The sequence below is a fragment of the Toxotes jaculatrix genome, chromosome 15 (assembly GCF_017976425.1).
Source record: "Toxotes jaculatrix isolate fToxJac2 chromosome 15, fToxJac2.pri, whole genome shotgun sequence".
Taxonomy (NCBI): Eukaryota; Metazoa; Chordata; class Actinopteri; family Toxotidae; genus Toxotes; species Toxotes jaculatrix.
In genome coordinates, this window is record NC_054408.1 from 16814976 (window position 1) to 16837901 (window position 22926).

Consider the following 22926-nt stretch of genomic DNA (forward strand, 5'->3'; position numbering starts at 1 on the left):
TTAAGAAAGTCCTTGGGCTCACCATATATGTTATCTTGGGAGATATCTAGGAAGAAACAAAAAAAAAGGTGACAACACAACTTGTTTTCAACTCTGCTGTTGGAGGAAGCAAATCCGTGGATCTACAACATCTGTACAGGATGTGCAAAATGTGCCTTCGGCATGTAGAAGAGAAGGGCAAAAGGGGGAACTGAGTGGGGACGAGGAGGAGGAGGGTGAAGAGGAGGAGGAGGAGAGGAAGACTGGAGTAATCAAAGTTGAGCACTAGTGTTAAGTGCAGACGGATGCAGGTTGTGCCCATGGTCTTTGATGAAGTGCTGTTCTCCTGCTGAGCCACCAAACTATTTATATACAACACACTGACAGCCTATGGGCATGGAAGAGAAAACTGCTACACTTACTGTTCTTTCTTCCTAATCACTCCATCCCTCACCTGTGTCCCTCCACTCACACAGTGGCAGACTGAAACAAGGCATACATTTACTGCACACAAAAAGCATTTGACCCGGGTCTATTGTCTCCGACTTTTTTTGGTGAACTGAGTGGCGTCTGCCTTAAAAAGTCAGGAAAACCCTGAGAGTCAGATCATTGCTGAGATCAAAGGTCATCTTTGCAGTCTGGATTCATCAGATCAGAGGCCCAGGTTACAGGATACGGCTCTGACATCATCAATAATAGACGACCATCAGGATGGGGCCTCAACTGCTCCTGTCACAATTACAAAATGTAGTTAAATCTGTCAGACAGAAATGTCACTTTGGGCCTATTTTCCTCACCTTTACAAAGCAAGCAGTAGCTCAAATGTAGTCTAAACACAGTTTACTCCAGGTTGAAATTTGTGGTTGTTGACTCAACAACTATCATTCCATCAACATGTCAAGACTGGCATTGCGAGCATGTTATCATGCTGATGTTGGCATTTAGCACCTTAGCAGTTGTGACGAGAGAGGCTCAAGTGCTGCCCTTTCACTGCTTAACTTAGATTTTTCCTTCCAGCAAAGATAAATATTCAGTATCAAAGCTATCTTTCAAAATCAAACAGCCACAATTTTAAAAATTCACATAATAAAAATAAAGCAAACCTGATTCATTTAAGAATCCTCATAAAAGGCATGTAAAGACAATCAAACTCTTATTTACAGCATCCGTGTTTGATTAATGACATACAATGTCTGACTGATTACCTCCTCTTGAGATTATGACACACAGACTTTATTAACTATTAACCTATTATGTAAAGAGCCAACACTATTAAAAGCAGTTCAGAACATAATGACATATTCTGTCATCTTTCAGGAGAATGAGCTTTGGTCATTTATTAGAAACCCCATTCTCTCAGGGTCTGGAGTGAAAAGAACAATCTGAGAGGTTCAGTTCCTGCATTAATACATTAAAATGTCAAAGCTATATGTTAAAATGTCAAACCTATTAATGGTACTGCCAGTCTGCAGAGGTAAAATGTCAGGAAGAAAACAAATGCAGGACGCAATGAACAAAATAAGGAGTGGACCGGAATAAACGCTGAGTAAAAGTAACAATCGTATCTGAAAGACTCATTCAAACAAATGCAAATACCAATGTTGCAATGGAGGCAGTTGAAAATGAATAAATACTACTGGTGCAATAATTACACAGAATACAGACTCTCCTTAGAATGAGTAATAGTGTTGTTCAAGAATAAAGGAAAGGTAAGCCACAGATGTATAATGAAGAATGAGAGAAAAACATTTTGAGGTCATGTATTTCTGCTGTTATCCTCGGTCAGTATAACTGTGTGATGTATTTTAATATTCTATATTTTGTTTTATCTATACCAAGCTTTTTATAATCAATCAATTGCTCTTGTTTATTGAGATCAGATGAGTCAAGATCAAAATTACAGTGTATTCACAGTGAAATTGTTGTTTATTCAGGCATAAATCTACGACTCTGTCTTCCTTGGCCTCTGAAGAGGCCCCACTGAGAGGCTTCAATCACGCTGTTGGGGGTCAGTGACATAAACACTCCACCCCACCACCCCCAAAGTCACCTTTCACTGATTGGGTTGGAGGTCGAGAGCAGTGGAGTGGAGGAGCAAAGGGAGGAGGAAAGGGGAGAACGACTAATTCATTTTTCCTCCTCATTTCAGTGTTTCTACAACTACGCTGATCAGTCTCAAGGGATGGCTGAGACTTGCTCAAATCAAAGTTTTAACAAATACTTGCTCTTATATGACCAACTGTCATTTTAATTTAACAACGCAACATCTACATTTGCAATGCATCCAACTCTCTCCATGTTAGTTTCAAATGTGGTGACTGTTGAGGAAAAGCTAGAGAGAGAGAAATAGAGGGAAAGCAGAAGAGAAAGAGAGAAGCATGAAAGAGTGTCTGTTGCTCCTCTTGATAGACCCAGCCAGGCTATTCATTACTCCCTGAACGCCAGCCAGTGTCAGTTATATTACTGCAAAGCCGTCCCTGACTGACGGCCACGAGTGGGGGGAGAAAAATGGCAGCAAAATACTGCTGGCTGCCCTGGGAGAAAACAAGGGAGGGGCTGTGATGGATGGGTGTGTTTGACCCAGGCTGGGTGGAAGGCAGAGATGGGTCTCTTCCAGATGAGACAGGGAGCCGGCAGAGCCCCTGCCCCTCTGCCCAGAGCATCCCAGCCTTGTCAGTATGAGAGGCGTCTTGCTAAACTGCCTCCGTCAGTGCTTCTATCACTCGTGTCAAAACAGACACTCTCCATATTCAACAGATAAAAGTGGGCCTCACGTGATGGGAATACAGAAGCATGGGTAGGCCATCCACAGAGTTTATGACAGACCTGGTGTCAGCATGAGGGCAGATACACCCCACCTCCCTATAGCAGTCCCAAAAACAACATCATGGTAGCATCAGACAGCTTCGGGATGATTTTATGCCCCATATGCCCTTGCACACACTGTAAAATAACAATGAAAACTGTTGGTGTTAGGTTCTCAGCTACAGGATGTGCTGTCTGCAGCCACCTTCCCACACTGTCTTAACAATCTTTGAAAACTGTGCATAGGTCCATATTGCCTATATTTTGCTGATCAAGGTTTATATGTTTTGTTCATTGTATCCTGGATTTTTTTCAGTATTAATCATCAAGACATCAAGACACATTAACATATGCATACTGCACTTGCTTGGACATCTTTCTTTCTGGTCTTAAATTGATTTTTTCCTTACTCAGTTATGACACGTGCTGGAGGTGCAGATCAATCAAAGTGATTATTTTTGCCTCCACTATAGTTGGCCAAATTGCAGCTATGCAACAGTGGTTTAAGACAATTGTTTGTTATGTAGTTTTTGCCTGGGGATCATCAGGCGTTCAAATGGTGTAAGTTAGATTTTACAATACAGTTTATCACAATTTGTCATTTCCACAGTTAAAAAAACAAAAACAAACAAAAAAAACCCTGATGATTCAGATATACTGTACACAATCCACATGGGTGCAATCTTCAAACATAATGTCAAAGAAATAAGTCCAAAAAAATTAATGCTGATTGTCAATAATATCCTGTTTAACCAGTGACGCAAATTCTGCTCACGTCACTTCGCTGACGATTGCGGAAGCCAGTCGTTGCATTAGCCTGTTATCTCCAAACCAAAACACAGAGGATGTTTTCGTGTTAAATCTCCAAGGAATCGGATATAATCTTAGATATCACTTTGACTCTGCCCGGTCAAGTTACCTGTTGTCTCTCTGTGCTTCTCAGACGACTGAGAAGTAGCTAAACGGCCGAACGACAGACATGGAGGTACATGTTCACAGTCGATGGGTTAGCTTTAGCTAGTCACAACTTAGTAAAGCGTCTGTAGCTAGCATCTTCAAGTTAGCTAAGAGTATAAAATAATGTTATGCCGGTTGTACAAGCGACGCAAAGCTATTCACGTTTAATTGTGCAGGGGTTTTAAAAACTGTGCTAGTATCACCGCCTGCCCGCAGCAGTTTTAATTATGTTCTGTTTACTAACCGAACAGCAGCCCAAACCTTGGTATTTAACTGAATATCGACAGAACGTGACAATACGCTGAAGGGTTAATCCTAATGTCATATTACTGTGGTACAACTGCCATGAATTAATGCCGCAATACCATAGTAACCACTACGTGAGGTGGCTGACATTGCTTTCCTCTGCCATTCAGTGTATTTGAGTCAGTTTTGATACTGAGAAAGATGAGCCTTGTTTTACAGCTTTAATTAAAGTACTTATAATTGGTCTGTATATGCCGAACTGAAACTTGGATCTTAACAGAACAGAAAATATTTTAAAACATGTTCCATCAGCAATACGTCTTTGCCGACAAGCATTGCAACATTAAATTTAAGATTTTTTAGAGGAAGCACTGTGCCGACTGTGACATTGGTGTTATCGAGCAGTCAAACAACCAAATGATATAGCAAACCCGACAAATTTAATATTCTTGTAGTTTTTAGTAGTTAGTTTTGTCATTTCTTCTTTTTCCCTTTACTGAAACAGGACCCAGGTGGTACAGGAGCAGAGTCTGCGGCTCCATCACCAGCAGGTGCATCCAAGTCAAAGGTGCTACACTTCAACAGGCACATCATCTGTCTATATTTTAAACATTATCGCTCAAAAAGGCAATCATAAATTTATTCTCGAGATTAATGCTTCTCTTCTTTCTGTTCCTTGTTTTTTCAGCTGGACACACTGTCCAAAGATGATCTCATCAAGTTTGCCAAGAAGCAGATGGCTGCCATGCAGAAAATGAAGAGCAGATGTGCAGGTATCTATAAATGTTGTTAAAGCTTCTTTTTGAGTTTGCCTCTGTGGCTCTGTGGGAGAATAGTATACAAGTATGTGACATGATGTTATTTCTTTTATCAGATTTAGAAAAAGATGTTGAAGCTCTCAAACAGCAATCCAAAAACAGTAACAGCAGTTCAGATGACTCCACACTGATACAGGTTTGTTCTTAGGCCAGCATATTATCACACGTCTGTCACAAACTTTCATATGTTAGCATGGTGTACTTCATTTTCATATTACGTCACCTAAATCATGTGTCTGTGTGTCTGTAATACTGTAGGAGCTGACTGAGAGGATGGATGCCTTACTACTGGAGAAGGCAGAAATTCAGCAAGGTCTTGCGCTGTCTCGTAAAGATCTAGAGAAAGCGAAGCAGCAAGCTAAGGTGAAAAAAATATGGTTGAAAGTAATATAGTATATTTCAATAGATTGTAAGGTTTTGTCATTGATGCACTTATGTATATAATGGAACAGAATCCTTACAATATGTGACTGCCTGTTATTTTGTGCAGGATGATCTAGCGGTGCTGCAAAGAGAGCTTGATCGTGTGTTAGAAGACCACCAAAGGAAGATCAAGACCCTAGAGAACAGTATTGAGGAATCCAACAATAAACACCAAGATGAAGTAGCTTATTTCCAGAAATTACTGAAAGAGCGAGAAGAGAGTGACAGGGAGAGGGAGAGTGAAAGAGAACGGGAGCGCCAAGCTGAACACGCCAGTGCAAAAGAGGCCACCGAAGAAGCCCACCGTTGCCTAGAAGTTCAGCTGCAAACACTTAGAGCTGAACTGGAGGCGATCCAAGAGCGAAAATCCCAGGAGGTTGCTGAGCTACAGGAGAGCCACCAAAGGGAGTTGACAGAGGCCCAGCAGGAGGTGGAGAACCTGAAGGAGGAGCTGGCTCAGAAGATTCAGCAGCATGAGGAGGAAATGAGGGCTCTGGAGGAGGACTGCGAGATCGAGAGGGAGCGCCTCCTGTTGCTTCACGAAGAGCTGACGGAGCAGCTCGCTCTCAAAGGTACAGCAGCACGGAAGACAGAGACCAGAACATTTAACTACTGGTTTTGTTACTCTGAAGGCCCCTGACTTTTTTAAAAAGGCAGTTTCACTTGTTGAAGTAACAACACAATATCTGAATTAAAAGTTACTTTCTTAATGATTTATCTAGTGTTCTTTTTATTAATTTTGTAAACCACAAATTGTAACATTTAATCACCAAAAATTTTATGAAAAATTCTCCACTAAACCACCATTTTCTTTCTTTATATTTAACACCAACAAGGCAGTAAGCTATGTATGGTTGTAACATCTAAGAACATAATTTCCTTTTGATAAGAAGTTTTTCTGGATTGAACAAAGCCTTGTTAAAGGACAGCTAACATGTTGCGAGCTGTAAATTAGACATTTCACCACCAACATACTTACCATACTTCTGCCCATAGTGTAACTAAACATTATAATTAGTTAAAATGACTTTTTGAAATAATGGGACCCTTTCTTGTTTGCAGACAGCTATCTGCAGGATGTGCAAGAAGAAGATGAGGAACCTGCCCAAGGTTCAGGTATCGCCAAAATGCTGGAGCTCTCTGGCTTAAGTCAGGGCGACTCCAGCCATGGTGATGGAGAGGAGATGGGGAGACTGAGAGCGGCTTTGGAAGACTTTCAAGCCCAGAACACCATGTTACAGGACGAGCTCACCCTGCTCAGTAATGTGAAGAGCGACCTGGAGGCTGAGCTGGAGAGGGCCAAGGAGGAGTTCCAGATGGAGAGAGAAGAGCTGGAGTTCAAAATCAATGAGCTACAAATGACCAGGGAAGGTGCTGCCACTGACACTGTGATGACTCTCGACCCTGACCAACAAGAGGTCCACGGGGAATCCAGAGAGTTAGCAGTGAATCCGGAGGAGCAGCAGAAGTTGAACCAGGAGCTGAGTGACCAGTGTGAGACCTTGACCAGGGAGAGAGACTCTGCCCTGGCTGAGTGTCAGCACATGAGGGACATACTTCAAGGTGTGGAGACAGAACTGGGTGAGAAGATTAAAGATTTTGATCTTCAGTACAAAGCCATGAAGGAGCAGGGGGCTGGTACCATACAAGAACTCCAAGACAAGATCAAACAACTCAGCCAGGAGAGAGATGAACTGCTGGTGACGGTCAGAGAGGTGACAGAGGAGAAAAACAATCTGATGGAGAACATGACAGACCAGAAGCTGAAGCCTGAAGGTTCCCCAGGTGAGCACCAGAAACTCCAGGCATCTTTAGAGGAACAAACAGCTTTAGCCTGTGAGCTGAAGCAGTCTGTGGAGGAGCTGACCAGGCAGAATGAGGAGATCCTCTCCCAAATGCAGATGAACAAAGACATGACTCAAGACCTTAAAAAGATGGTCAATACACTGACTGAAGAGCGAGACAAAATACAGTCCCTGCTCCAGATGCGAGAAGAGGAATTGCAAAAGCTGAATGAAGAGAGAGTAAAGGAATTCAAGAGGCTGCTGGAGGAGAAAGAGCAAGAGGCGCTTTTGCTGAGAGAGGAGAAAGAGAATGAGCTGAAAGGCTTGAAAATGGGGAAAGAGGACGAAGTGCAACATCTGAAAGAGGAGAGGGAAAAGATAGAAGAGATCCTAAAAGAGGAGGTGGAAAAAAGGAGGGAGACAGTTTCTGCTTTGGAGCTGACTATCAAAGAGATCTCCACAGAAAAGGCTGACCTCCATCAGAAACTGGAAGAGGCAACCTCAGGGCTTGCCAAAGCCCAGGAAGAGAAGGAGCTTTTGGGCTCCAGGCTGGCAACTCTGGAGGCTCAGCTGGAACAGGAGACATCTGAAAAGCATCACCTAGAGGTCAAATTGACATCAGTGGCAGAGGAGGCACAGCAGGCCCACACCACCATCAGAGCTCTGGAAGAAAATCAGAATGAAGTACTCAGAAATTCCACCGATGAGGCTGAGGAGCTCAGAGTACGCATAGATGAGCTGGAAAAGGAGAGGGATCTTTTGAGGAGTAGTCTTGAAGAGGCGAAAGGGGAGAGAAGAATTGAGGAGGTGCAAAAGGAGCTCCAGGCCCACATCAGAGACCTGGAGCAGGAGAGGAACGTGTTGAAAAACAACCTGGAGGAGGCGGTGAAGGACACCGAAGGGCTGCAGAAAGACCTGAGGGATATGAAGTCAGTCAGCGAGAAGATTAGTGAGGAGAACCAGAAACTGCAGACTCAGATTTCTCTGATGACTGAAGAGAAAGAAGAGAAGGAGAAAGGGGAAATGGAGAACATGGAGAAGGAGAGAGGGGAATACAGAGAACAGCTGGCAGAGAAAGACTCACTCATATCTCAGTTGAGGAGTGAGATGGCTGCTCTCCAGGTGAGTGGAGCTCCTGATGTGTCAGGTACATCTTAGAATCATGTCAGTCCACAAAAAATGAATTTGATAAAGTTTCCCTGATTCTAATCACTGATAATAATCACAGTAAATATTCTATATAATGAATTGTGGTTAAAACAAAACAGTATTTCCTTAAAAACAGTGGTGATTGATGTGTTTTTTTCTGCACTTTCTTAATTCCCTCTTTTTCCTCTGTCATTCTCTCAGGAGTCTGCTGCCCAGTCTGCTTCCTCTGAGGAAAATGTAGGCAATGAGATCACAAATAAAATAGGTATGGCGGTGGCGTTAATGAGTCCATGTTAACGAGTAGAATACACTAATATCTTAAACTACACTTCTTTTTTTTTAACTAACTACATATTCCTTTAGTTTGCCTTGTTGATGGAGGTAGGAAATGGTAGATCTTAATCTCAGATATGACTTTTATGGTTTCTGCTCCCCTCAGCTTTCCTGGAGAAAGAAAACAAAGAGAAGGACGAGAAGATGAACAAAATCAAGGCGGTTGCTGTCAAAGCAAAGAAGGAGCTGGACATCAGTAAGAAAGAGGTAGAGTGATGAATGATATTTCTAGACTGCAAATGTTAGTTTGTTAACCTTTAGTTAACACATTGTACTTGTATGGTGTTTCATTTTCAGGACACAAGATAAACATAGATTAAAGAGATATTTTCTCCTCAGGTCTCAGATTAGTGACTGTACACAGCTCAATCTCTCTCTCTCTCTCATATATATTTATTTTTTTATTTTTTTATTTTTTGAAGGTTGCAACCCTCAAGGAGGAAGTACAATCACTGAAAGCAGAGAGGGACAAAGTGAACAGCTCAATGAAAGACATCATCCACGGTGCTGAAGGCTACAAGGTATGAGACTATGCAGGACAGAAAACTACCAGAAGCATCTAACTGAATGATTGTAGATTAATTGTAGATAGATTCTGTAATAGAGAACCAATAAAGTTGTAATGCAATCTGTACTTTTAGTGTTTGACATATCAAGACATAGACAACACAGTGAATAATTTCAGCTGTGTCTTGTTCTAATTTGTCTTTGTGGTTGATTGAAAGTAGCAGAACTTCTGGCATCCAGGTGTATCATATGTGTCACTCCATCTCATGGCAGTTTTAGATGGTTACATTTTCTTCAAAATAAAAGTCCAAGATAAGTTGATCCAAAATAAAACTGACAGTTTTGTTCATTAAACATTACATTAATTGTGTGCATTCATGATTTGTTACTAATTGGAAAGTGGAAGGATGCTCTCTTTAAAGCAGACTTTGTGCATGATGTCACTCCCAGTGGTCTCCATAAACAGCCCCCAGACTGCACTGTGCTTTATGACTGAGTCGCCATTAGAGAGGAAAGCACTCTGTCGTGTCTAATGAGAGTTTTGTACCATACTCAAATGTAAATACGGCTGAAATCTGAGATGCATAGTGTTTACCTTCACTGAGGTGTTCAGCCTGCTTCCAGTAATGAATGAACGTGTGTGTGTGTGTGTGTATGTAGAACCTGCAGATAGATTACGACAGGCAAACAGAGCAACTGGATAAGGAGAGAGAGAAGGTGGAGACGGCAGAGAGACAGATTGCGGAGCTGACCAAGCGACTCAGCAGTGCTGTCACACAGGTAACACACACTCAATCACACAAACACATACACATTACCACTAACAAACACACAAAGTGCTCTCACCCACCAGTAAATCTAAGCAGTGCCACTTTGTCCAGCAGTACATCTTGCCAATACTTCTCGCATAACTCAGTTTTCATCTGATTTACAGGGAGTCATTTTAGCCAGTGACACTTTACCCAGCTATGCCTGACAGCCCTGCACCCACAAATAGCCCATCAGATGTGACTGGGCGAGCTAGGGAGAAATTGTGTTTATATATAGTCCTCTCCCCAAGCTCATAACTGTCTCTTTCCAATGAGAGAACAACAGGCAGGTAAATGGAGCGGAGCTTCCATCTGCTGTGTGCTAGTGCAACACCATTTTCTGAAGCGCAGGTTTATTCTCGTGCGTGCTCACAGGTCTCGAGGGAGCAAGCAGAAGACGAAGTTAGTCAGGGATCTCAGAGTACGTCTGGACATCTCTGTTTACCAATCATAGTTTCAGTGTTTGGCAGACAGATGATGGGAGGTGGCTGCTGCTGATGCTGCTGCGGCTGGTTCATTGTTCCTCACAGAGAAAACCCACAGCGCCTGCCGCTGCTGTCAGATTTGCATGAATGACTATCAAATATCTCGTGTGTATTCGAACAGGTTTGGCACATTTGCCTAAATTAGCATTTTCAGATGAAAACCTTTTATCTGTAAATGGTAACATCTAAAGATTTCAGTGTGATATATTTTATTATAAATCGACCCATGTTCAAATTATCATTAGACCACATCCTCTGTGTTGGTAAATTCTGTGAAGTTATTGTTTTCAAGATTTAAGTTTGTCACCTGACAGAGACAGTAATCTGAAGAATTTCTGTTTCTGCAGAAGGAGACACTGAGCAGTGAGAAAGAGGACCTGCTGACTGGTATGGAGACCGTGAGGAGCACAGTGAGGCAGCTGGAGGCCCAGAACCAGGATCTGCAAAGACAGTCAGCCAGTCTGGACAAAGACCTGCTGGCTGAGAGAGCTATGAAAGAGCAGAAGATAAAGGTAGAAATAAGGAGACGTAGACACTTGGTTTTATTGTCATGTACTGGTCAGGGGTCATGCCAGCCTCTGATCCCAGAACCACATGCAGTAGGTGAAGCTTTAGACCACAGGTCTCAAACCTGTTCCACAAAGGGCCATGTGGCTGCAGGTTTTTGTTCTAACCAAGCAGCAGCACACCAGACTTGACTCATTTAATCAGCTGATCTCAGTCTTCAGACAGCTGATTGGTCAAACTGTGTGCTCTTAATTGGTTGGAACAAAAACCAGCAGCCACATGGCCCTTTGTGGAACCTGCTTTAGACAAACCTTATCCAGTGTCTTTTACAAATACTTTAAGAGCATAATAATTTATTCATTTCATTAAATGAAGTCTACAGAATATACAGTAAGGCTTTGGCGAACCGAAAACCCCCTTTGTGTTTGCTTGCCTCTGCAGGACTTGTCATCTGCCATGAAGGAGGTAGAAGAGCTGACAGCCCAGCTCCGCAAGCAGCAGGAGCAGTCTCAGCAGACTGCCCAGGAGCTGGAGCAGCTACGCAAGGTACACACACACACACACAAATGCGTCTCAGACACTAGCATGTCTCCAAGGGCCTGTCCAGTCAAGCGACTGGACTGGTGATGGCCGGCCTGCAGCTACAGCAGCACCTCTCAGAGAGAAAGAGAGCAATTCTAGCCCACAGCGCAGGAGCTGCCGTTCCATTTTCCATTAGTGGAGACCTACATAGTACAGCAGTGTACACAAAAGCTGCCAGGACGTCTGACTTTGTTATGTGTTCACATTGTTAGTACAGCCAAATAAACATGTCATTTTTGGGGGCTGATACTAATAGTGACTGTTGAGAGTTAAGAAATAAAAGAAAGAAGATCAGATAATGATACTTTGGGTACTATTTGTTTTTTGGTCCGAGAAGTCTACTTTCCACAATTATATTGTTAAGCCCGAATGTCTTATTTAAGAATGTCTTTAAGTAGAACAACAGTACATTTTCCACTTGATTTAGCTCTGTATGTTTGTTTAAATGTGTTCAAATTTCTAACTGCATGTTGTTTGCCGCGAAAACTGGTCAGTTAAATTTAGACAAGACAAAACCATGTATTAAAAATGACCTCTAATTCAAAACCACATCTTGTTTTTTTTTTTTTTTTTTACTAAAAGTTTGAGATAATGTTCCTCGTAATGATGTAGTATGTTGACTCTGTCTCTAGGAGGCGCAGCAGAACTCACTGCTGGACATGGAGATGGCCGACTACGAGCGCTTGGTGAAAGAACTCAACGCCAAACTCTCGCAGAGGGACGAGTGTACTGAGGAGCTGAAGACTCAGATAAACACACTCACCCAGAAAGAGGACACACTCAAGCAGGAAATTGGTACAGATGATATGTTCACATTTACACTCACTTGCTGACACACAGATTAATACATCTATTATTTCATTTTTAATGACAAAGTAATGTATACTACAGGTTTTAGGAACACAAGTCTGCATTCACTGATAGTAAACATCCATTTTTCCTGCAGAGCTTCCGATTATTTGCTGTCTAGCATGTAACTGTAACTGGTCACCAGATGGGAAACACTGTTGGTCCACACTGTGAAGTTTAATGAAGGCAAAATACTGAGAAAATGTCCTTAAATAAAAAGGCCACAGTATGAATTGCACTTAAACCATTCCATGCGTCTGTCTGTGTACGTGCACGTGTGCATCTGTATGTGTCTCCAGAGGCTTTGAAGTGCCAGTTGGACCAGGGGGAGGAGAAGACCTCCAAGATGAAACAGCTGCTAGTGAAGACCAAAAAGGACTTGGCCGATGCCAAGAAACAGGTCTGTTTGTGTGTGTGTGTGTGTGTGTGTGTGTGTGTGTGTGTGTGTGTGTGTGTGTGTGTGTGTGTGTGTGTGTGTGTGTGTGTGTGTGTGTGTTTGTAAGTGTGTCCCGCTGGATTTTCTATCACTGTGTGTAACATTATTGCTTGATGAATGTAAATAGTGTTATGCAACCATGTGTGGGCATGGTTGTGGAGAAGGCCTTGAAGATGTTGGGAATAGTTAATCATTTGTGCTTGCATGTATGAGTGTATGCATTTAAATTTTCACTCTGCGTGTCTCACTTTGTGTGTGTGTGTGTGTGTGTTTGTGTGTGTGAGTGCAGGAGAGCTCCCTCATGATGCTGCAGGCTTCTCTGAAAGGAGAGCTGGAAGCTAACCAGCAGCAGCTAGAGAGCTCTAAGGTAACACAGGCAGCACCGTCCAAAAAAAAACTTCTTTCTGCTGTCCCTTCTGACAAAATATAGATTTTTTTCAAATCAACATTTTGGCCATACACAGGTCACATATTATAGTGTGTGTGTTTATGCAATTAGATTGAGGCGTCTGAGCTGATCGCAGAGCGCCATCGTCTGCAGGAGCAGCTCAAGTCTGCGTTGGAACAGCAACAAAGAACCAGCAGCTCCCTGCAGCAACGTATCAGCAGCCTGCAACAGGAAAGAGACACTGCTAAGGTACACACATTGAATTTTACATTTTTTTAACCGACCTTCTCCATCAACACAGAGTTCATACACACTATGCAGTTTTTCATCTTTCCCTCATCTCCTTCCTGTCCTCTCATCACCTTGTTAAAAGCAGCTCAACACTACAGTCTGAGATATTCATATGGGTTTTTGATCAGTGTGCGAATGCTGGCTAGATGGTTCAAACTAGCTGTCATTAAAAAGAGGTTTGTAAGCGAAGAATATCGTTACGTGTGAACGATGGCTGAAAAGATTAGAAATGAAATACCTAGTGGTGTTTTTTCATTGTTTGGTTAAGTGGGTTGATCTGCACCATTTGAAATATCATCAGTTATAAAATGAAGTTAACAGTTTACTGGTGGTTTTCTCAACCATCCAAAAAAATACCAAGTCCTCAGCTTTGACTCTGAGTAATATTTAAGACCGTGGCCGTGAAATGAGATAAAACTCTTGTGCTTTTTATTAATTGTCCAAAAGAAATGACAAATCTGATCATCTCTCACAGCCAGTCATTTTATTTTTATTTTTTATTTCCTTGCTTGATAGAGCATAAAAGTTTAATCTACAGTAAACGTGTTTTTCTTATTTACTGTATATCTCTGTTTAAACTTTGTGTTGATTCCAGTCTGAGCTTTTGGCAACAACAGGCGAGTTTGAGAGCTACAAGGTGCGAGTTCACAATGTTCTCAAACAACAGAAGAACAAAAGCACTGCTCAGAGTGACGGAGACTCTGGAAAACTAGAGAGGTAAGGACAACACTTACTGTATGACAGTTGTGTACGAAGGAAGATGCAGGGAGGCAATGAGAAAGCATAGCTGTGAATTGCATCCTCTTACTGTTCAGTGAATGTAATCTACAGAGGACAGTGACACATTTTTGTTGCATTGGCTCTGTAATTAGATTGGATTGGATAAGAAATGAAAACAACTCAGAGGGTAAAGTTCTGACTTTAATTTGAGGGTGTTCACTTTCATAGTGGCTGTACAGTAGAGGAATTATAATTCTGTCATTGTGTTGCTGCACTGTTCAAAACTGGGAGAACTATTTGTAAGTAAGGCTGTTTCTCTGACACTGGTCACCCAGTATGGCACCCTCAAACATTAATCAATGATTGTGGAAAAAACACCAAAACCTATACAACCAGGCAAGTACCTAATGCAGTTTGTTTCAATGGCTAGTAGTGTAAGTGGTTAGAAATATTTTAAAACTATACAGAAAAACTGTATTTCTAGATATTTTTGAACAAAGAAATGAATACTTTATAACTGTTGCATATTATGTAACACAGGTAAAAGCCATTTGCCATATCAGTGCTGGGATCACGTGTGAAAACAGCTTGCTCTTTCAGTGAGATATCTACAGTGTGTGGCAAAATGCATGACATATCACATGAGAAAGAATTCATATTAGATTGAACGGTAATTTAGTAGTGTGTGTCAGTTAACACGCTAAGAGTGATATGAATGTAACAAATGTGGTGTGTGTCCTGCAGGGAGCAGTTGTCCTCTCAGGTAGAACAGCTGAGGTCCAGGCTGGCAGAAAACCAGCAGAGCCTCCACAGCAGCACAGCAGAGCTGCAGCAGCTCCAGACTGAGCATGACACTCTTCTGGAGAGACACAATAAAATCCTCCAGGAAACGGTTAGCAAGGAGGCGGAACTCCGCGAGAGGTGAGCTGTCCTGGCTTAACGTTTGTTCTTGTTCAAAGTTGAATCTGTCTTGTCAGGAATTTGCTGTATTTCAAAACTGTTGACATACTACATGTTTCTCGCACGGCATATATCTGTTTTCTGTTTTTCTTTTCAGTCTGACTTTTCCTCACCAGATGTGATTTTGCAATCATGAGACATAGGCACGCATGCTGGGTACACCTGATTAGCCCTGGCAAACAGCTGTCACTCTTCTGTCCTTTCGCGTCATATGCCATTCCTTCTTGTTCTCTACTAAATTAGCAGTCTCTAAACTCTTCCTTTAATTTCCCCTCACCCCGTCTCCACTTCCAGGCTGCTGTCATTGCAGTCGGAAAACGTGACTCTGCGATCAGACTTGTCCCAGGCTCAGGCTGACCTGTCGTCTCAGGTCGAGGCCCAGCGCCAGACGTACAGGGAGCAGCTGAGGAAGCTGCAGGACGACCACCGAGCCACTGTGGAGACCCTGCAGGGCCAGCTGACCCGTGTTGAGGAGCAGCTCTTCAACCTACAGAGCCAGAACAGTAAGAGTGCAGGAGAATTTAAAAACTTGGTCCATTCAAATTAGTAGACAGTGAGGTTACACATATATCTACTATCTTACTCAACAGCAGAGCAATCAAAAAAGTAACTGCAGCTCAAATATAAAGCAATAGGCACAAGAAGTTATTGAGTAGAATCGTATGAAGAGATCCATCAAATCATCAAGTGGAGAGTTGAAGTTTTCCATCCTGTTTACTCTTGTCTGCTATGAAAGAAATGATGGGAGAGAGAACAGAAGACAGGGGGTCTTGGGGTGTTTATCAGTGGAGCAGCACTGGAAGCTCATTCATCACCTCCCACACAGCTGCCCTCCAGAGTCAAACAGCAAATACACACATAGTAATGGCTTGGAAAGGCGTGTGCGCGTGAGTGTTTCTTCTCTGTCACGTCAGCGTGGCCAGGTGTTGGTGAGGCTCCTCAGCTCTTTTCCCGCCTCTCAGTGTGGCAAACAGCTCACTGTGGCATCTGGAGAGTCTCATCATTAGTAGCTCACAAGTGCACGCCAGGATTAGTCAGATATATAGGGCCAATATCAGCCTTTACTGAAAGTCATATTTGAGCCTTTTTACCACTGTATTGGGGTTTAAATGGCAGTTAAAATGCAAAAGGGTTCAGCCTCAGTGTGTTTTACTGGCCCTGTTAGGCAGGTGGGGCATAAAACTGCTGGCCTCTGGACAGTTTTTACTGTTCACATAAATTTTGTCATAACAGCCATAACGGTTAAAGTTACAAATTGATCTGTGTCTCTTGTCATGATTTGCCCAGTTAATTCTTTAATCTAGTTAAACAGTTAAACAGTGTGTAAACAACAGCTACAAATATTAATTCCAAAAGAAGTCTTTCACAAGTTAGAAAACCATGGAGGCTCTCTGTGTTGCTAACTGTTTTTGCTGCTATCCCCTGTGTAATATCTAAGAACTGTATTGTACCATAAATCATTAATCCTTTTTTTTTTGTCAGTAAAGCAAAGATTGTTGTGTTATGGGGCTTGGATAGAAAGCAGTAATACCACACATTATAAGCCATAATGTTTGACCTTGTTCATGTTTCATTACTTGTCTGATACACAGCAAGCTCTCACTGTCCCAGTGAGCCTTAACCTATGTGTCCTTTATTGCTGAGCCAGTCAAACTCTTAATACATTCACAATCACAAAAAAATGGCATATGTATGTAGGACTATATCATCTTGGTCATCTCACTCAGCTGCATGGGGAGAGGGAGTAGAGTACCAGACTGGAGGTGGGAAGGTGAGGGCACTGGTTAGGAACCCTCTAGGCTCAGTTTCAGCTTCATTAATCACAATCTTCTCTTTTGTCCACCTACTCTCTCGAGTGCCCCATCCTTCCCTCTCACCCTTCTCTTCACACTTGCTGTCTTTGTTTATGCCAGCTGAACTGGTTAACACAAGAGAGTGTCTGGTGCCCCCTCATGTCACAATGAAGTAGGACACTGTCTCTCAATTAAGTACAAATTCACAGTGAAAGATTGTTCCGCCTACTGCGTAAGCATGAAGAGTCCAGAGGTGTGTGCTGTTTGAGAAAATAGCTGTAACTTATTTTATAATTTATTTATTTTAAATAAATAAAAATTTTAAAAAATTTCTTTGACCACAAACTTTACTCCCTCTTTCAGGTTCAGTGTCGGTCCAGTCCAGCCGTAAGCCTCTGGCATCAGACCCTCAGCGCAGAAACACAGATCAAAACCAGGCAGGGCTGGGGTTAGTGGCCCTCAGTGACCTTCAGTCTATGGCCAGGGAAGAAGGTGAGGGTATGGAAACTACTGAGACTGAGAGCCCCTCTCCTGCACTTACACCCCTACCCTCTTTGGAGCAGCTTCTCACTTCTCCGGATCCCAAACAAGGTGAGTTTAACAGCAGAGGTGCACTATAACATTAATTCAGTTTATATACTATTATATAGTATACAGCTCTACACCTGTCTCACAAGATGCATATTCACTCAGTGACCCAATCATTGCAATCAAAAACGACATTGGAAATGCAGAAAGAGGTAAAAATTTTACTTCACCATTCACTGGGGGGATTATTTATTTATTTACTGGTTTATCAACTTTTGAAGCAGCATGGTAGTAGAGCTTGTGAGAATCCTTAAAAAACACTCCATATTTAATTTTATATAATTAATAATTTAATTAGGACAGTGACTCATTCCGTGATTCGTGTGATCATCCACGCTAAAAAAAAAAGAAGAAATTATTACATGAGGCACACACTTGACATACCATGATCTTTACTCATGCTTGTCTTTGGTTTCTTCTCTAGAGCCATTTGTGTGGACGGTGGAGCCGACCAAAGAAGAGCTGGTTCAAAAGCTGACCACAGCCACCCGCAGCATGGAGCATATGAACAGCCTGCTGCATGAAACTGAGGCCACCAATGCTGTTCTCATGGAGCAGATCACTGTATGTATATATACACACGCACTCATGACTCGTGTATTACATATGAAATGCTTTTGAAAGGATTTTGTAAATTTGAAAATCCCTCTCTTAAACAGTTTAATTCTGACAAGGTTTGGGCTGCAAAGAAAGAATTCTTACAAACTGGATGCACAGAATGTTTTGAATGATGAATTAATTGATTGTCCAAATAGCTGTTGACTATTTTTTGTCAATCAACAAATTGTTTCCCCTCCAAACAGTGTTAACAGAATAGATATGTCATGCTAGGCATAAATTAACCCAGACCAGTCTATACTGTTGATCTTGCACATTTTATTTCAGTGAAGAGAAACAATCAAACAGAAACTGGCATGCTACAGTTATGTAAAAATCAGGTCTACTGACCAGTTATCAACTGGTTATTGGTGCCTAACACAGTTTTGGAAACCCCAACTTAAATTGACCGATATGCCCCAACAGTGCTATCAAACAGCCTAGCGTTGTTCAGGGTCCCCTCTTTGTCCATGAGATAGTAGAACCTGTGTCCTTTGACCCTGAGAGGAATGAATGAGGGGGACTCGCTTCTGTGAGAGTGACAGGCTACCTCGGACAGCTTGACTGTTATTCTCCGGCCTCGGCCTGGTCCCAAAGGTGACTGTGTGCAGATGGTAACCATCCTCCCCCCTTGATGTAAAACCACCTGGCTCACAGAGCGACGGCAAAACAGAATCCCGAGCCCGATTATCCCAGCTCCTATTGCCATGCATCCCAGCGTGAAGCCGTACCTCCAGGTGTTTGACCCCAGGTTCATCTCAAAACTCCACATCCCAGCCAGCCCGGTGGTGGTGGTGGTGGAGGTGGAGGACGCCTTGGCTTTCTCTTTCGCTGTAGCACCCCCTGTGTTTTTGAGTCCGGTGTACGCGAAGTGAGCCAGGTATGTCCAAAAAACAAACTGTCCGCCGCAGAAGACCGAGAGAAGTCGGAAGAAGCCGGTCCTGTCGTGCTCGAAGAGCGTGACATCTCTGGGGGGCTGGGCAGAGGTGGAGAGGTTTCGCCCTGCTGCCAGCTGTCCGTGAGCGGGACCGCGACGGCTTGCGTGGACGAATGTCCCACTGCGCAGTCCCGAAATAAATGTAAGCCGGTTGGACAGACCGCTGTTCGGGGAACTCTGTGCCGACGCGGACGAGTTTCGAAAGACTTTGACTTTGTGCTGAATATTAACGAGTCGAAACTGTCTGGAGTAAAACTCCAACGCCCCGCACAGCAGACGCTCTAATCCCATCTTTCACGATGTGAAAACACTGTTAACTGTCCCACACTTAACCGACAGGCAGCTACTACTGTTAACGTTAAGAGATCGTTGTCATAACCAGCTTTTTAATGTTTCTCTCCCTACATGCCCGACTGCTCTATCCTCTCTCATAGCGCCGCCATACTTGTTGTGTGACGTACGCTGTTACACTACGGAAAGTAGAAATGATCAAAATTGCTCATTGCTAATGGAGTAACGCGATATCTTACCAGTCAACAAAAAAAAAAGGATTTCAAATTTTGTTTTTCATGACTATTTTTTTATCTAATAAAATTAATCAGAAGTTCACATTGATTATAATTGCAAAGAAAACCTTGTTTTTTTCAGTGTCATGAAAAACATAGGAAAACGTCTCTAACTTGTTTCCTCTTTATAAAAAAAAGTTCTCTTTGTGTCGCTCCACCTTTCCTTATATTAGCCTATTGCTTACCAAATTTGTTCACAGCAGATATTTTGCAGTAGGAAGAGCACGTTATCAATAACATTAACAATGAGTGTGTACTGTTTAGTTGTGCCAGTTCCAGAGCCCTTGCATTGTACAGGCTTGTACAATGTTATTAGTGGCATGTCACAGAACCAGCTTTGATGTAATTAGTTACACCTGTGTCTCTGTCATGACATGTAATTTTACTTGTCATGACAGATGTGAAAGATGTCTATTGACCTATTGATCAATAGACAATATGAAAGATGTCTATTGATCTATTGATCATATTACGGTATTTTTCATTTCCCAGTTGTTGAAGAGTGAAGTGCGTCGTCTAGAGCGAAACCAGGAGAGGGAGAAGAGCGTGGCCAACCTGGAGTATCTGAAGAATGTGCTGTTGCAGTTCATCTTCCTGCGATCTGGCAGCGAGAGGCAGGCGCTCCTTCCCGTTATTCATACTATGCTGCAGCTCAGTCCAGAGGAGAAAAGCAAACTGGCTGCCATTGCACAAGGTATAGTATATACATACTGCTTGGTGTCTCACTACAGAGCCTGTGCAGTGCACCCAGATGTCTTGAAGACCCTTGAATTATTTGTTAATTATGCTGTAACTTTTATAGACACATATGCCTACCTCTTGTAATTCAAACATAAGTCTTTTTGTTAATATTCATCTCCAAGTTCTTGAAGTGCTAGAGTATATAGCATTCATAATTTTTAACCAGGTGTTCTTGGCTCTATTTTGCGTAGGTGAGGAGGAGGGGTCTGGGGCTCGGGGCTCAGGCTGGACTTCTTATCTCCACAGCTGGTCTGGAATCAGATAGACTTGATGACCAACTAAATCAGCAAATAACTGGGAGCACAGTGCTGAGATGTTACTGGGCCTTTTTCTGTGAAAACCTGTACCAAGCGGTTACGCTGCATACTCAAACCAATGGGAAATGACTGGGAGGTTAACTGGGGCATTTACAAAACCTTTGGGACATCATAGAAAGGACCAGGGAATGTGCAAGAAAATAATGAAAAGGCATGGGGTAGAGATTAAACCAAAACATCTGAGATGATTATTGATCGAATTAGCAGTGCAATAGGTTCATCAGTCTCTTACCAGTGAATGTTAACTGTGACATGGTTCTGTCTTCCATATTCTTACGATTGACATGTACCTATAACATTTACTGGACATGGTTCCACTTCCTAGAAGTGAAGCTCGTAGGGCATCTTTATCACAATGAAAATATTGTGAATAAATATATCAAACACATTGGGGTATATCATGTTGTAAGAACAACATTGTATAATACATATGATGTGCACAAACTGTGGGGAAAGAATTAATCAAGAGGGTAACAATGTAGTTAATGGCCTAATATAATGTGAATATAATATTCAGATGTTTGATTCCTTTTTTACTTAGGCTCCTAATGGGCTTGTACTGGGTAGCACAGTACACGTCAAGGACTTTACTGGTGTTTTAGGTGTTTCGGTTCAAATAGCACACATGCTTAACAAACTGTTTAAGGGCATACTTAGGTATTGGAAGACTTTTGAATGTGTTTTCACTTCCTTAGAGCCAGCCATTTTTCTTTTCATTCCTTACTGTATGAAAATCAATATGAAGCAACCTATACTTCATTGTGCTTTGGAAAACAATCAGCAGTTTGTGTGAATTATTTAATGGGCTAAAACAAACCAAACCACTGCTGTGGTCCATTTTAAGTCTTACCAGAATGTCTATCATAAAATCACTTCACATACAAAGAAGTACATATCTAACATTCCCAGGTTCATCTGACAACATGACTGACAGAGCAATATCATATATAGTGTATTTGCACTTTTTCTGACTCATTTTGCAGCTGTTCACTAATGCCTCGAATCTGGAATCAGAAGCAGTTTCATTCACCGAGTTTGTGGTTTATCATACCCTTTAGTGATGAGTGGTTTGGAATTTTGTTGTGGTTTCTGTGTCATTTGTTGTTACCGTTTGTTGCTGTTGTTAGTATTTAATACCAAACAATTATTTTCATCGTTTCCATTTCTGTTTTGGGATTCCATTATGGTTTTGTTGGTTGTTGAGCTTCTGTTAAATCTCTGAACGTGAGAGATTTGTTGCCACTCCGTCTGAGGTCAGCTGTCTAGTTGAAGAACAGTCCCCGTGAAAGCAAGCACGTCCGCCCTGCTGAAGTGTTCTTGAGCAAGACTCCCTGTGCCAGACCCATGGGTGCTGCTTTTTACAGTGTCTCATCCTGACCTCTGACCTCCTTGTTGAGATGGGAGTCCAGGGGACATGATTCCAAACAGAAGTCCCTCCTCCCCTTAAACACACATCCACACACTTTTTCATTACATGAATATATTTTTGCTCATATCCTACCAATGATGAAGATAACTGTCCAGTTTGTTTTCTCATTCCAGTGGCAGCTTTTCTGTGACTCCTTCAGCGTGAGTGAATGTATTTTTATCCAAGCCTTTTATATTTATGATGGCTAATGTCAGCAGAAGCTATGAGAGATTACAATAACTGTAAAACATTATCCGTATGAGTGAATGAGGATTTACTATATATTAACTAGTTCGCTGGTGAACATATAGTACTCAGGTTTCTGCTGCAAACGGTATTTACATGAGGCAACGGCTGTTTCAGAGACAGTTCTGTTTTTGATTTTTCTGGTTAATTCCAACTGTAAACAAAAATAAAGTCATAAATGAGAATGATTCCAGTTACTTTGCATCCCCTTTCTTGTTCATTTGTTAAAATGCACTTTGATGTTAAAAAGCATCGTTAGCCAGGTGTTTATTTTAATCAAATCACAGCCAGTATTTCATTTTCGCATGAGAAATTCCATCTTTCTGTAGCACTAGAGACATGCTGGTTTTACAGATATTAAACAAAAGAGGCTGCAAGACAAACTTAAAAGCATAAAAACTTAAAATTCATGTCTTCCCCTTCATGTCTTCAGACTTGAAATTTAGATTTTATTGCTGGACCTCTCTGTTAGGAAGACACCCAGTTTCTCTGCTTCAGGCGCAGCCTATACTGTGATCAGATGCATCAGTCATTTCTTACTATGAACTTCTCTCGTTACAATGAAAGCCGTCATCCCTCTTGAATGAGGGAAGGGATTGCAGGGGCTTTTCCTTTTAAGGAAATAAATGTGGTTTCTGGTATCATGACGCAGCCAGCGGAGGAAACAACAAATATCTGCCACTGCTTCATACCTCCCCAGGGAGC

The 22926-nt window shown here is 42.1% G+C and overlaps 2 protein-coding genes across 2 annotated transcripts; one reads left to right on the forward strand and one right to left on the reverse strand.

The window, feature by feature from the left end:
• The first annotated feature begins 3585 nt into the window (after positions 1 to 3585).
• On the forward strand, positions 3586 to 22406 carry LOC121194299 (GRIP and coiled-coil domain-containing protein 2). The gene is made up of 24 exons (XM_041057089.1): positions 3586 to 3769; positions 4493 to 4555; positions 4676 to 4760; positions 4862 to 4941; positions 5064 to 5168; positions 5296 to 5800; positions 6291 to 8134; positions 8363 to 8426; positions 8601 to 8701; positions 8917 to 9015; positions 9662 to 9781; positions 10643 to 10807; positions 11244 to 11348; positions 12017 to 12179; positions 12533 to 12633; positions 12959 to 13036; positions 13169 to 13306; positions 13944 to 14065; positions 14813 to 14989; positions 15323 to 15531; positions 17185 to 17412; positions 17834 to 17973; positions 20002 to 20203; positions 20442 to 22406. The coding sequence occupies exons 1-24, from the start codon at positions 3764 to 3766 to the stop codon at positions 20513 to 20515; spliced, it is 4974 nt and encodes a 1657-aa protein (XP_040913023.1). The 5' UTR covers positions 3586 to 3763; the 3' UTR covers positions 20516 to 22406.
• tmem223 (transmembrane protein 223) lies at positions 18259 to 19378 on the reverse strand. Its single transcript, XM_041057090.1, has one exon. The coding sequence runs from the start codon at positions 19232 to 19234 to the stop codon at positions 18407 to 18409; it is 828 nt and encodes a 275-aa protein (XP_040913024.1). The 5' UTR covers positions 19235 to 19378; the 3' UTR covers positions 18259 to 18406.
• Positions 22407 to 22926: the final 520 nt, after the last annotated feature.

What these genes read in the sequence shown, in the direction of transcription:
- tmem223 (XM_041057090.1), bottom strand. Translation starts at nt 19,234, where the DNA reads ATGGGATTAGAGCGTCTGCTGTGCGGGGCGTTGGAGTTTTACTCCAGA.
- LOC121194299 (XM_041057089.1), top strand. An exon ending in GTGAGATGGCTGCTCTCCAG is followed by an intron (nt 8,135 to 8,362) that starts GTGAGTGGAGCT and finishes TCATTCTCTCAG; the next exon opens with GAGTCTGCTGCCCAGTCTGC. An exon ending in TCAGCAGTGCTGTCACACAG is followed by an intron (nt 9,782 to 10,642) that starts GTAACACACACT and finishes CTGTTTCTGCAG; the next exon opens with AAGGAGACACTGAGCAGTGA.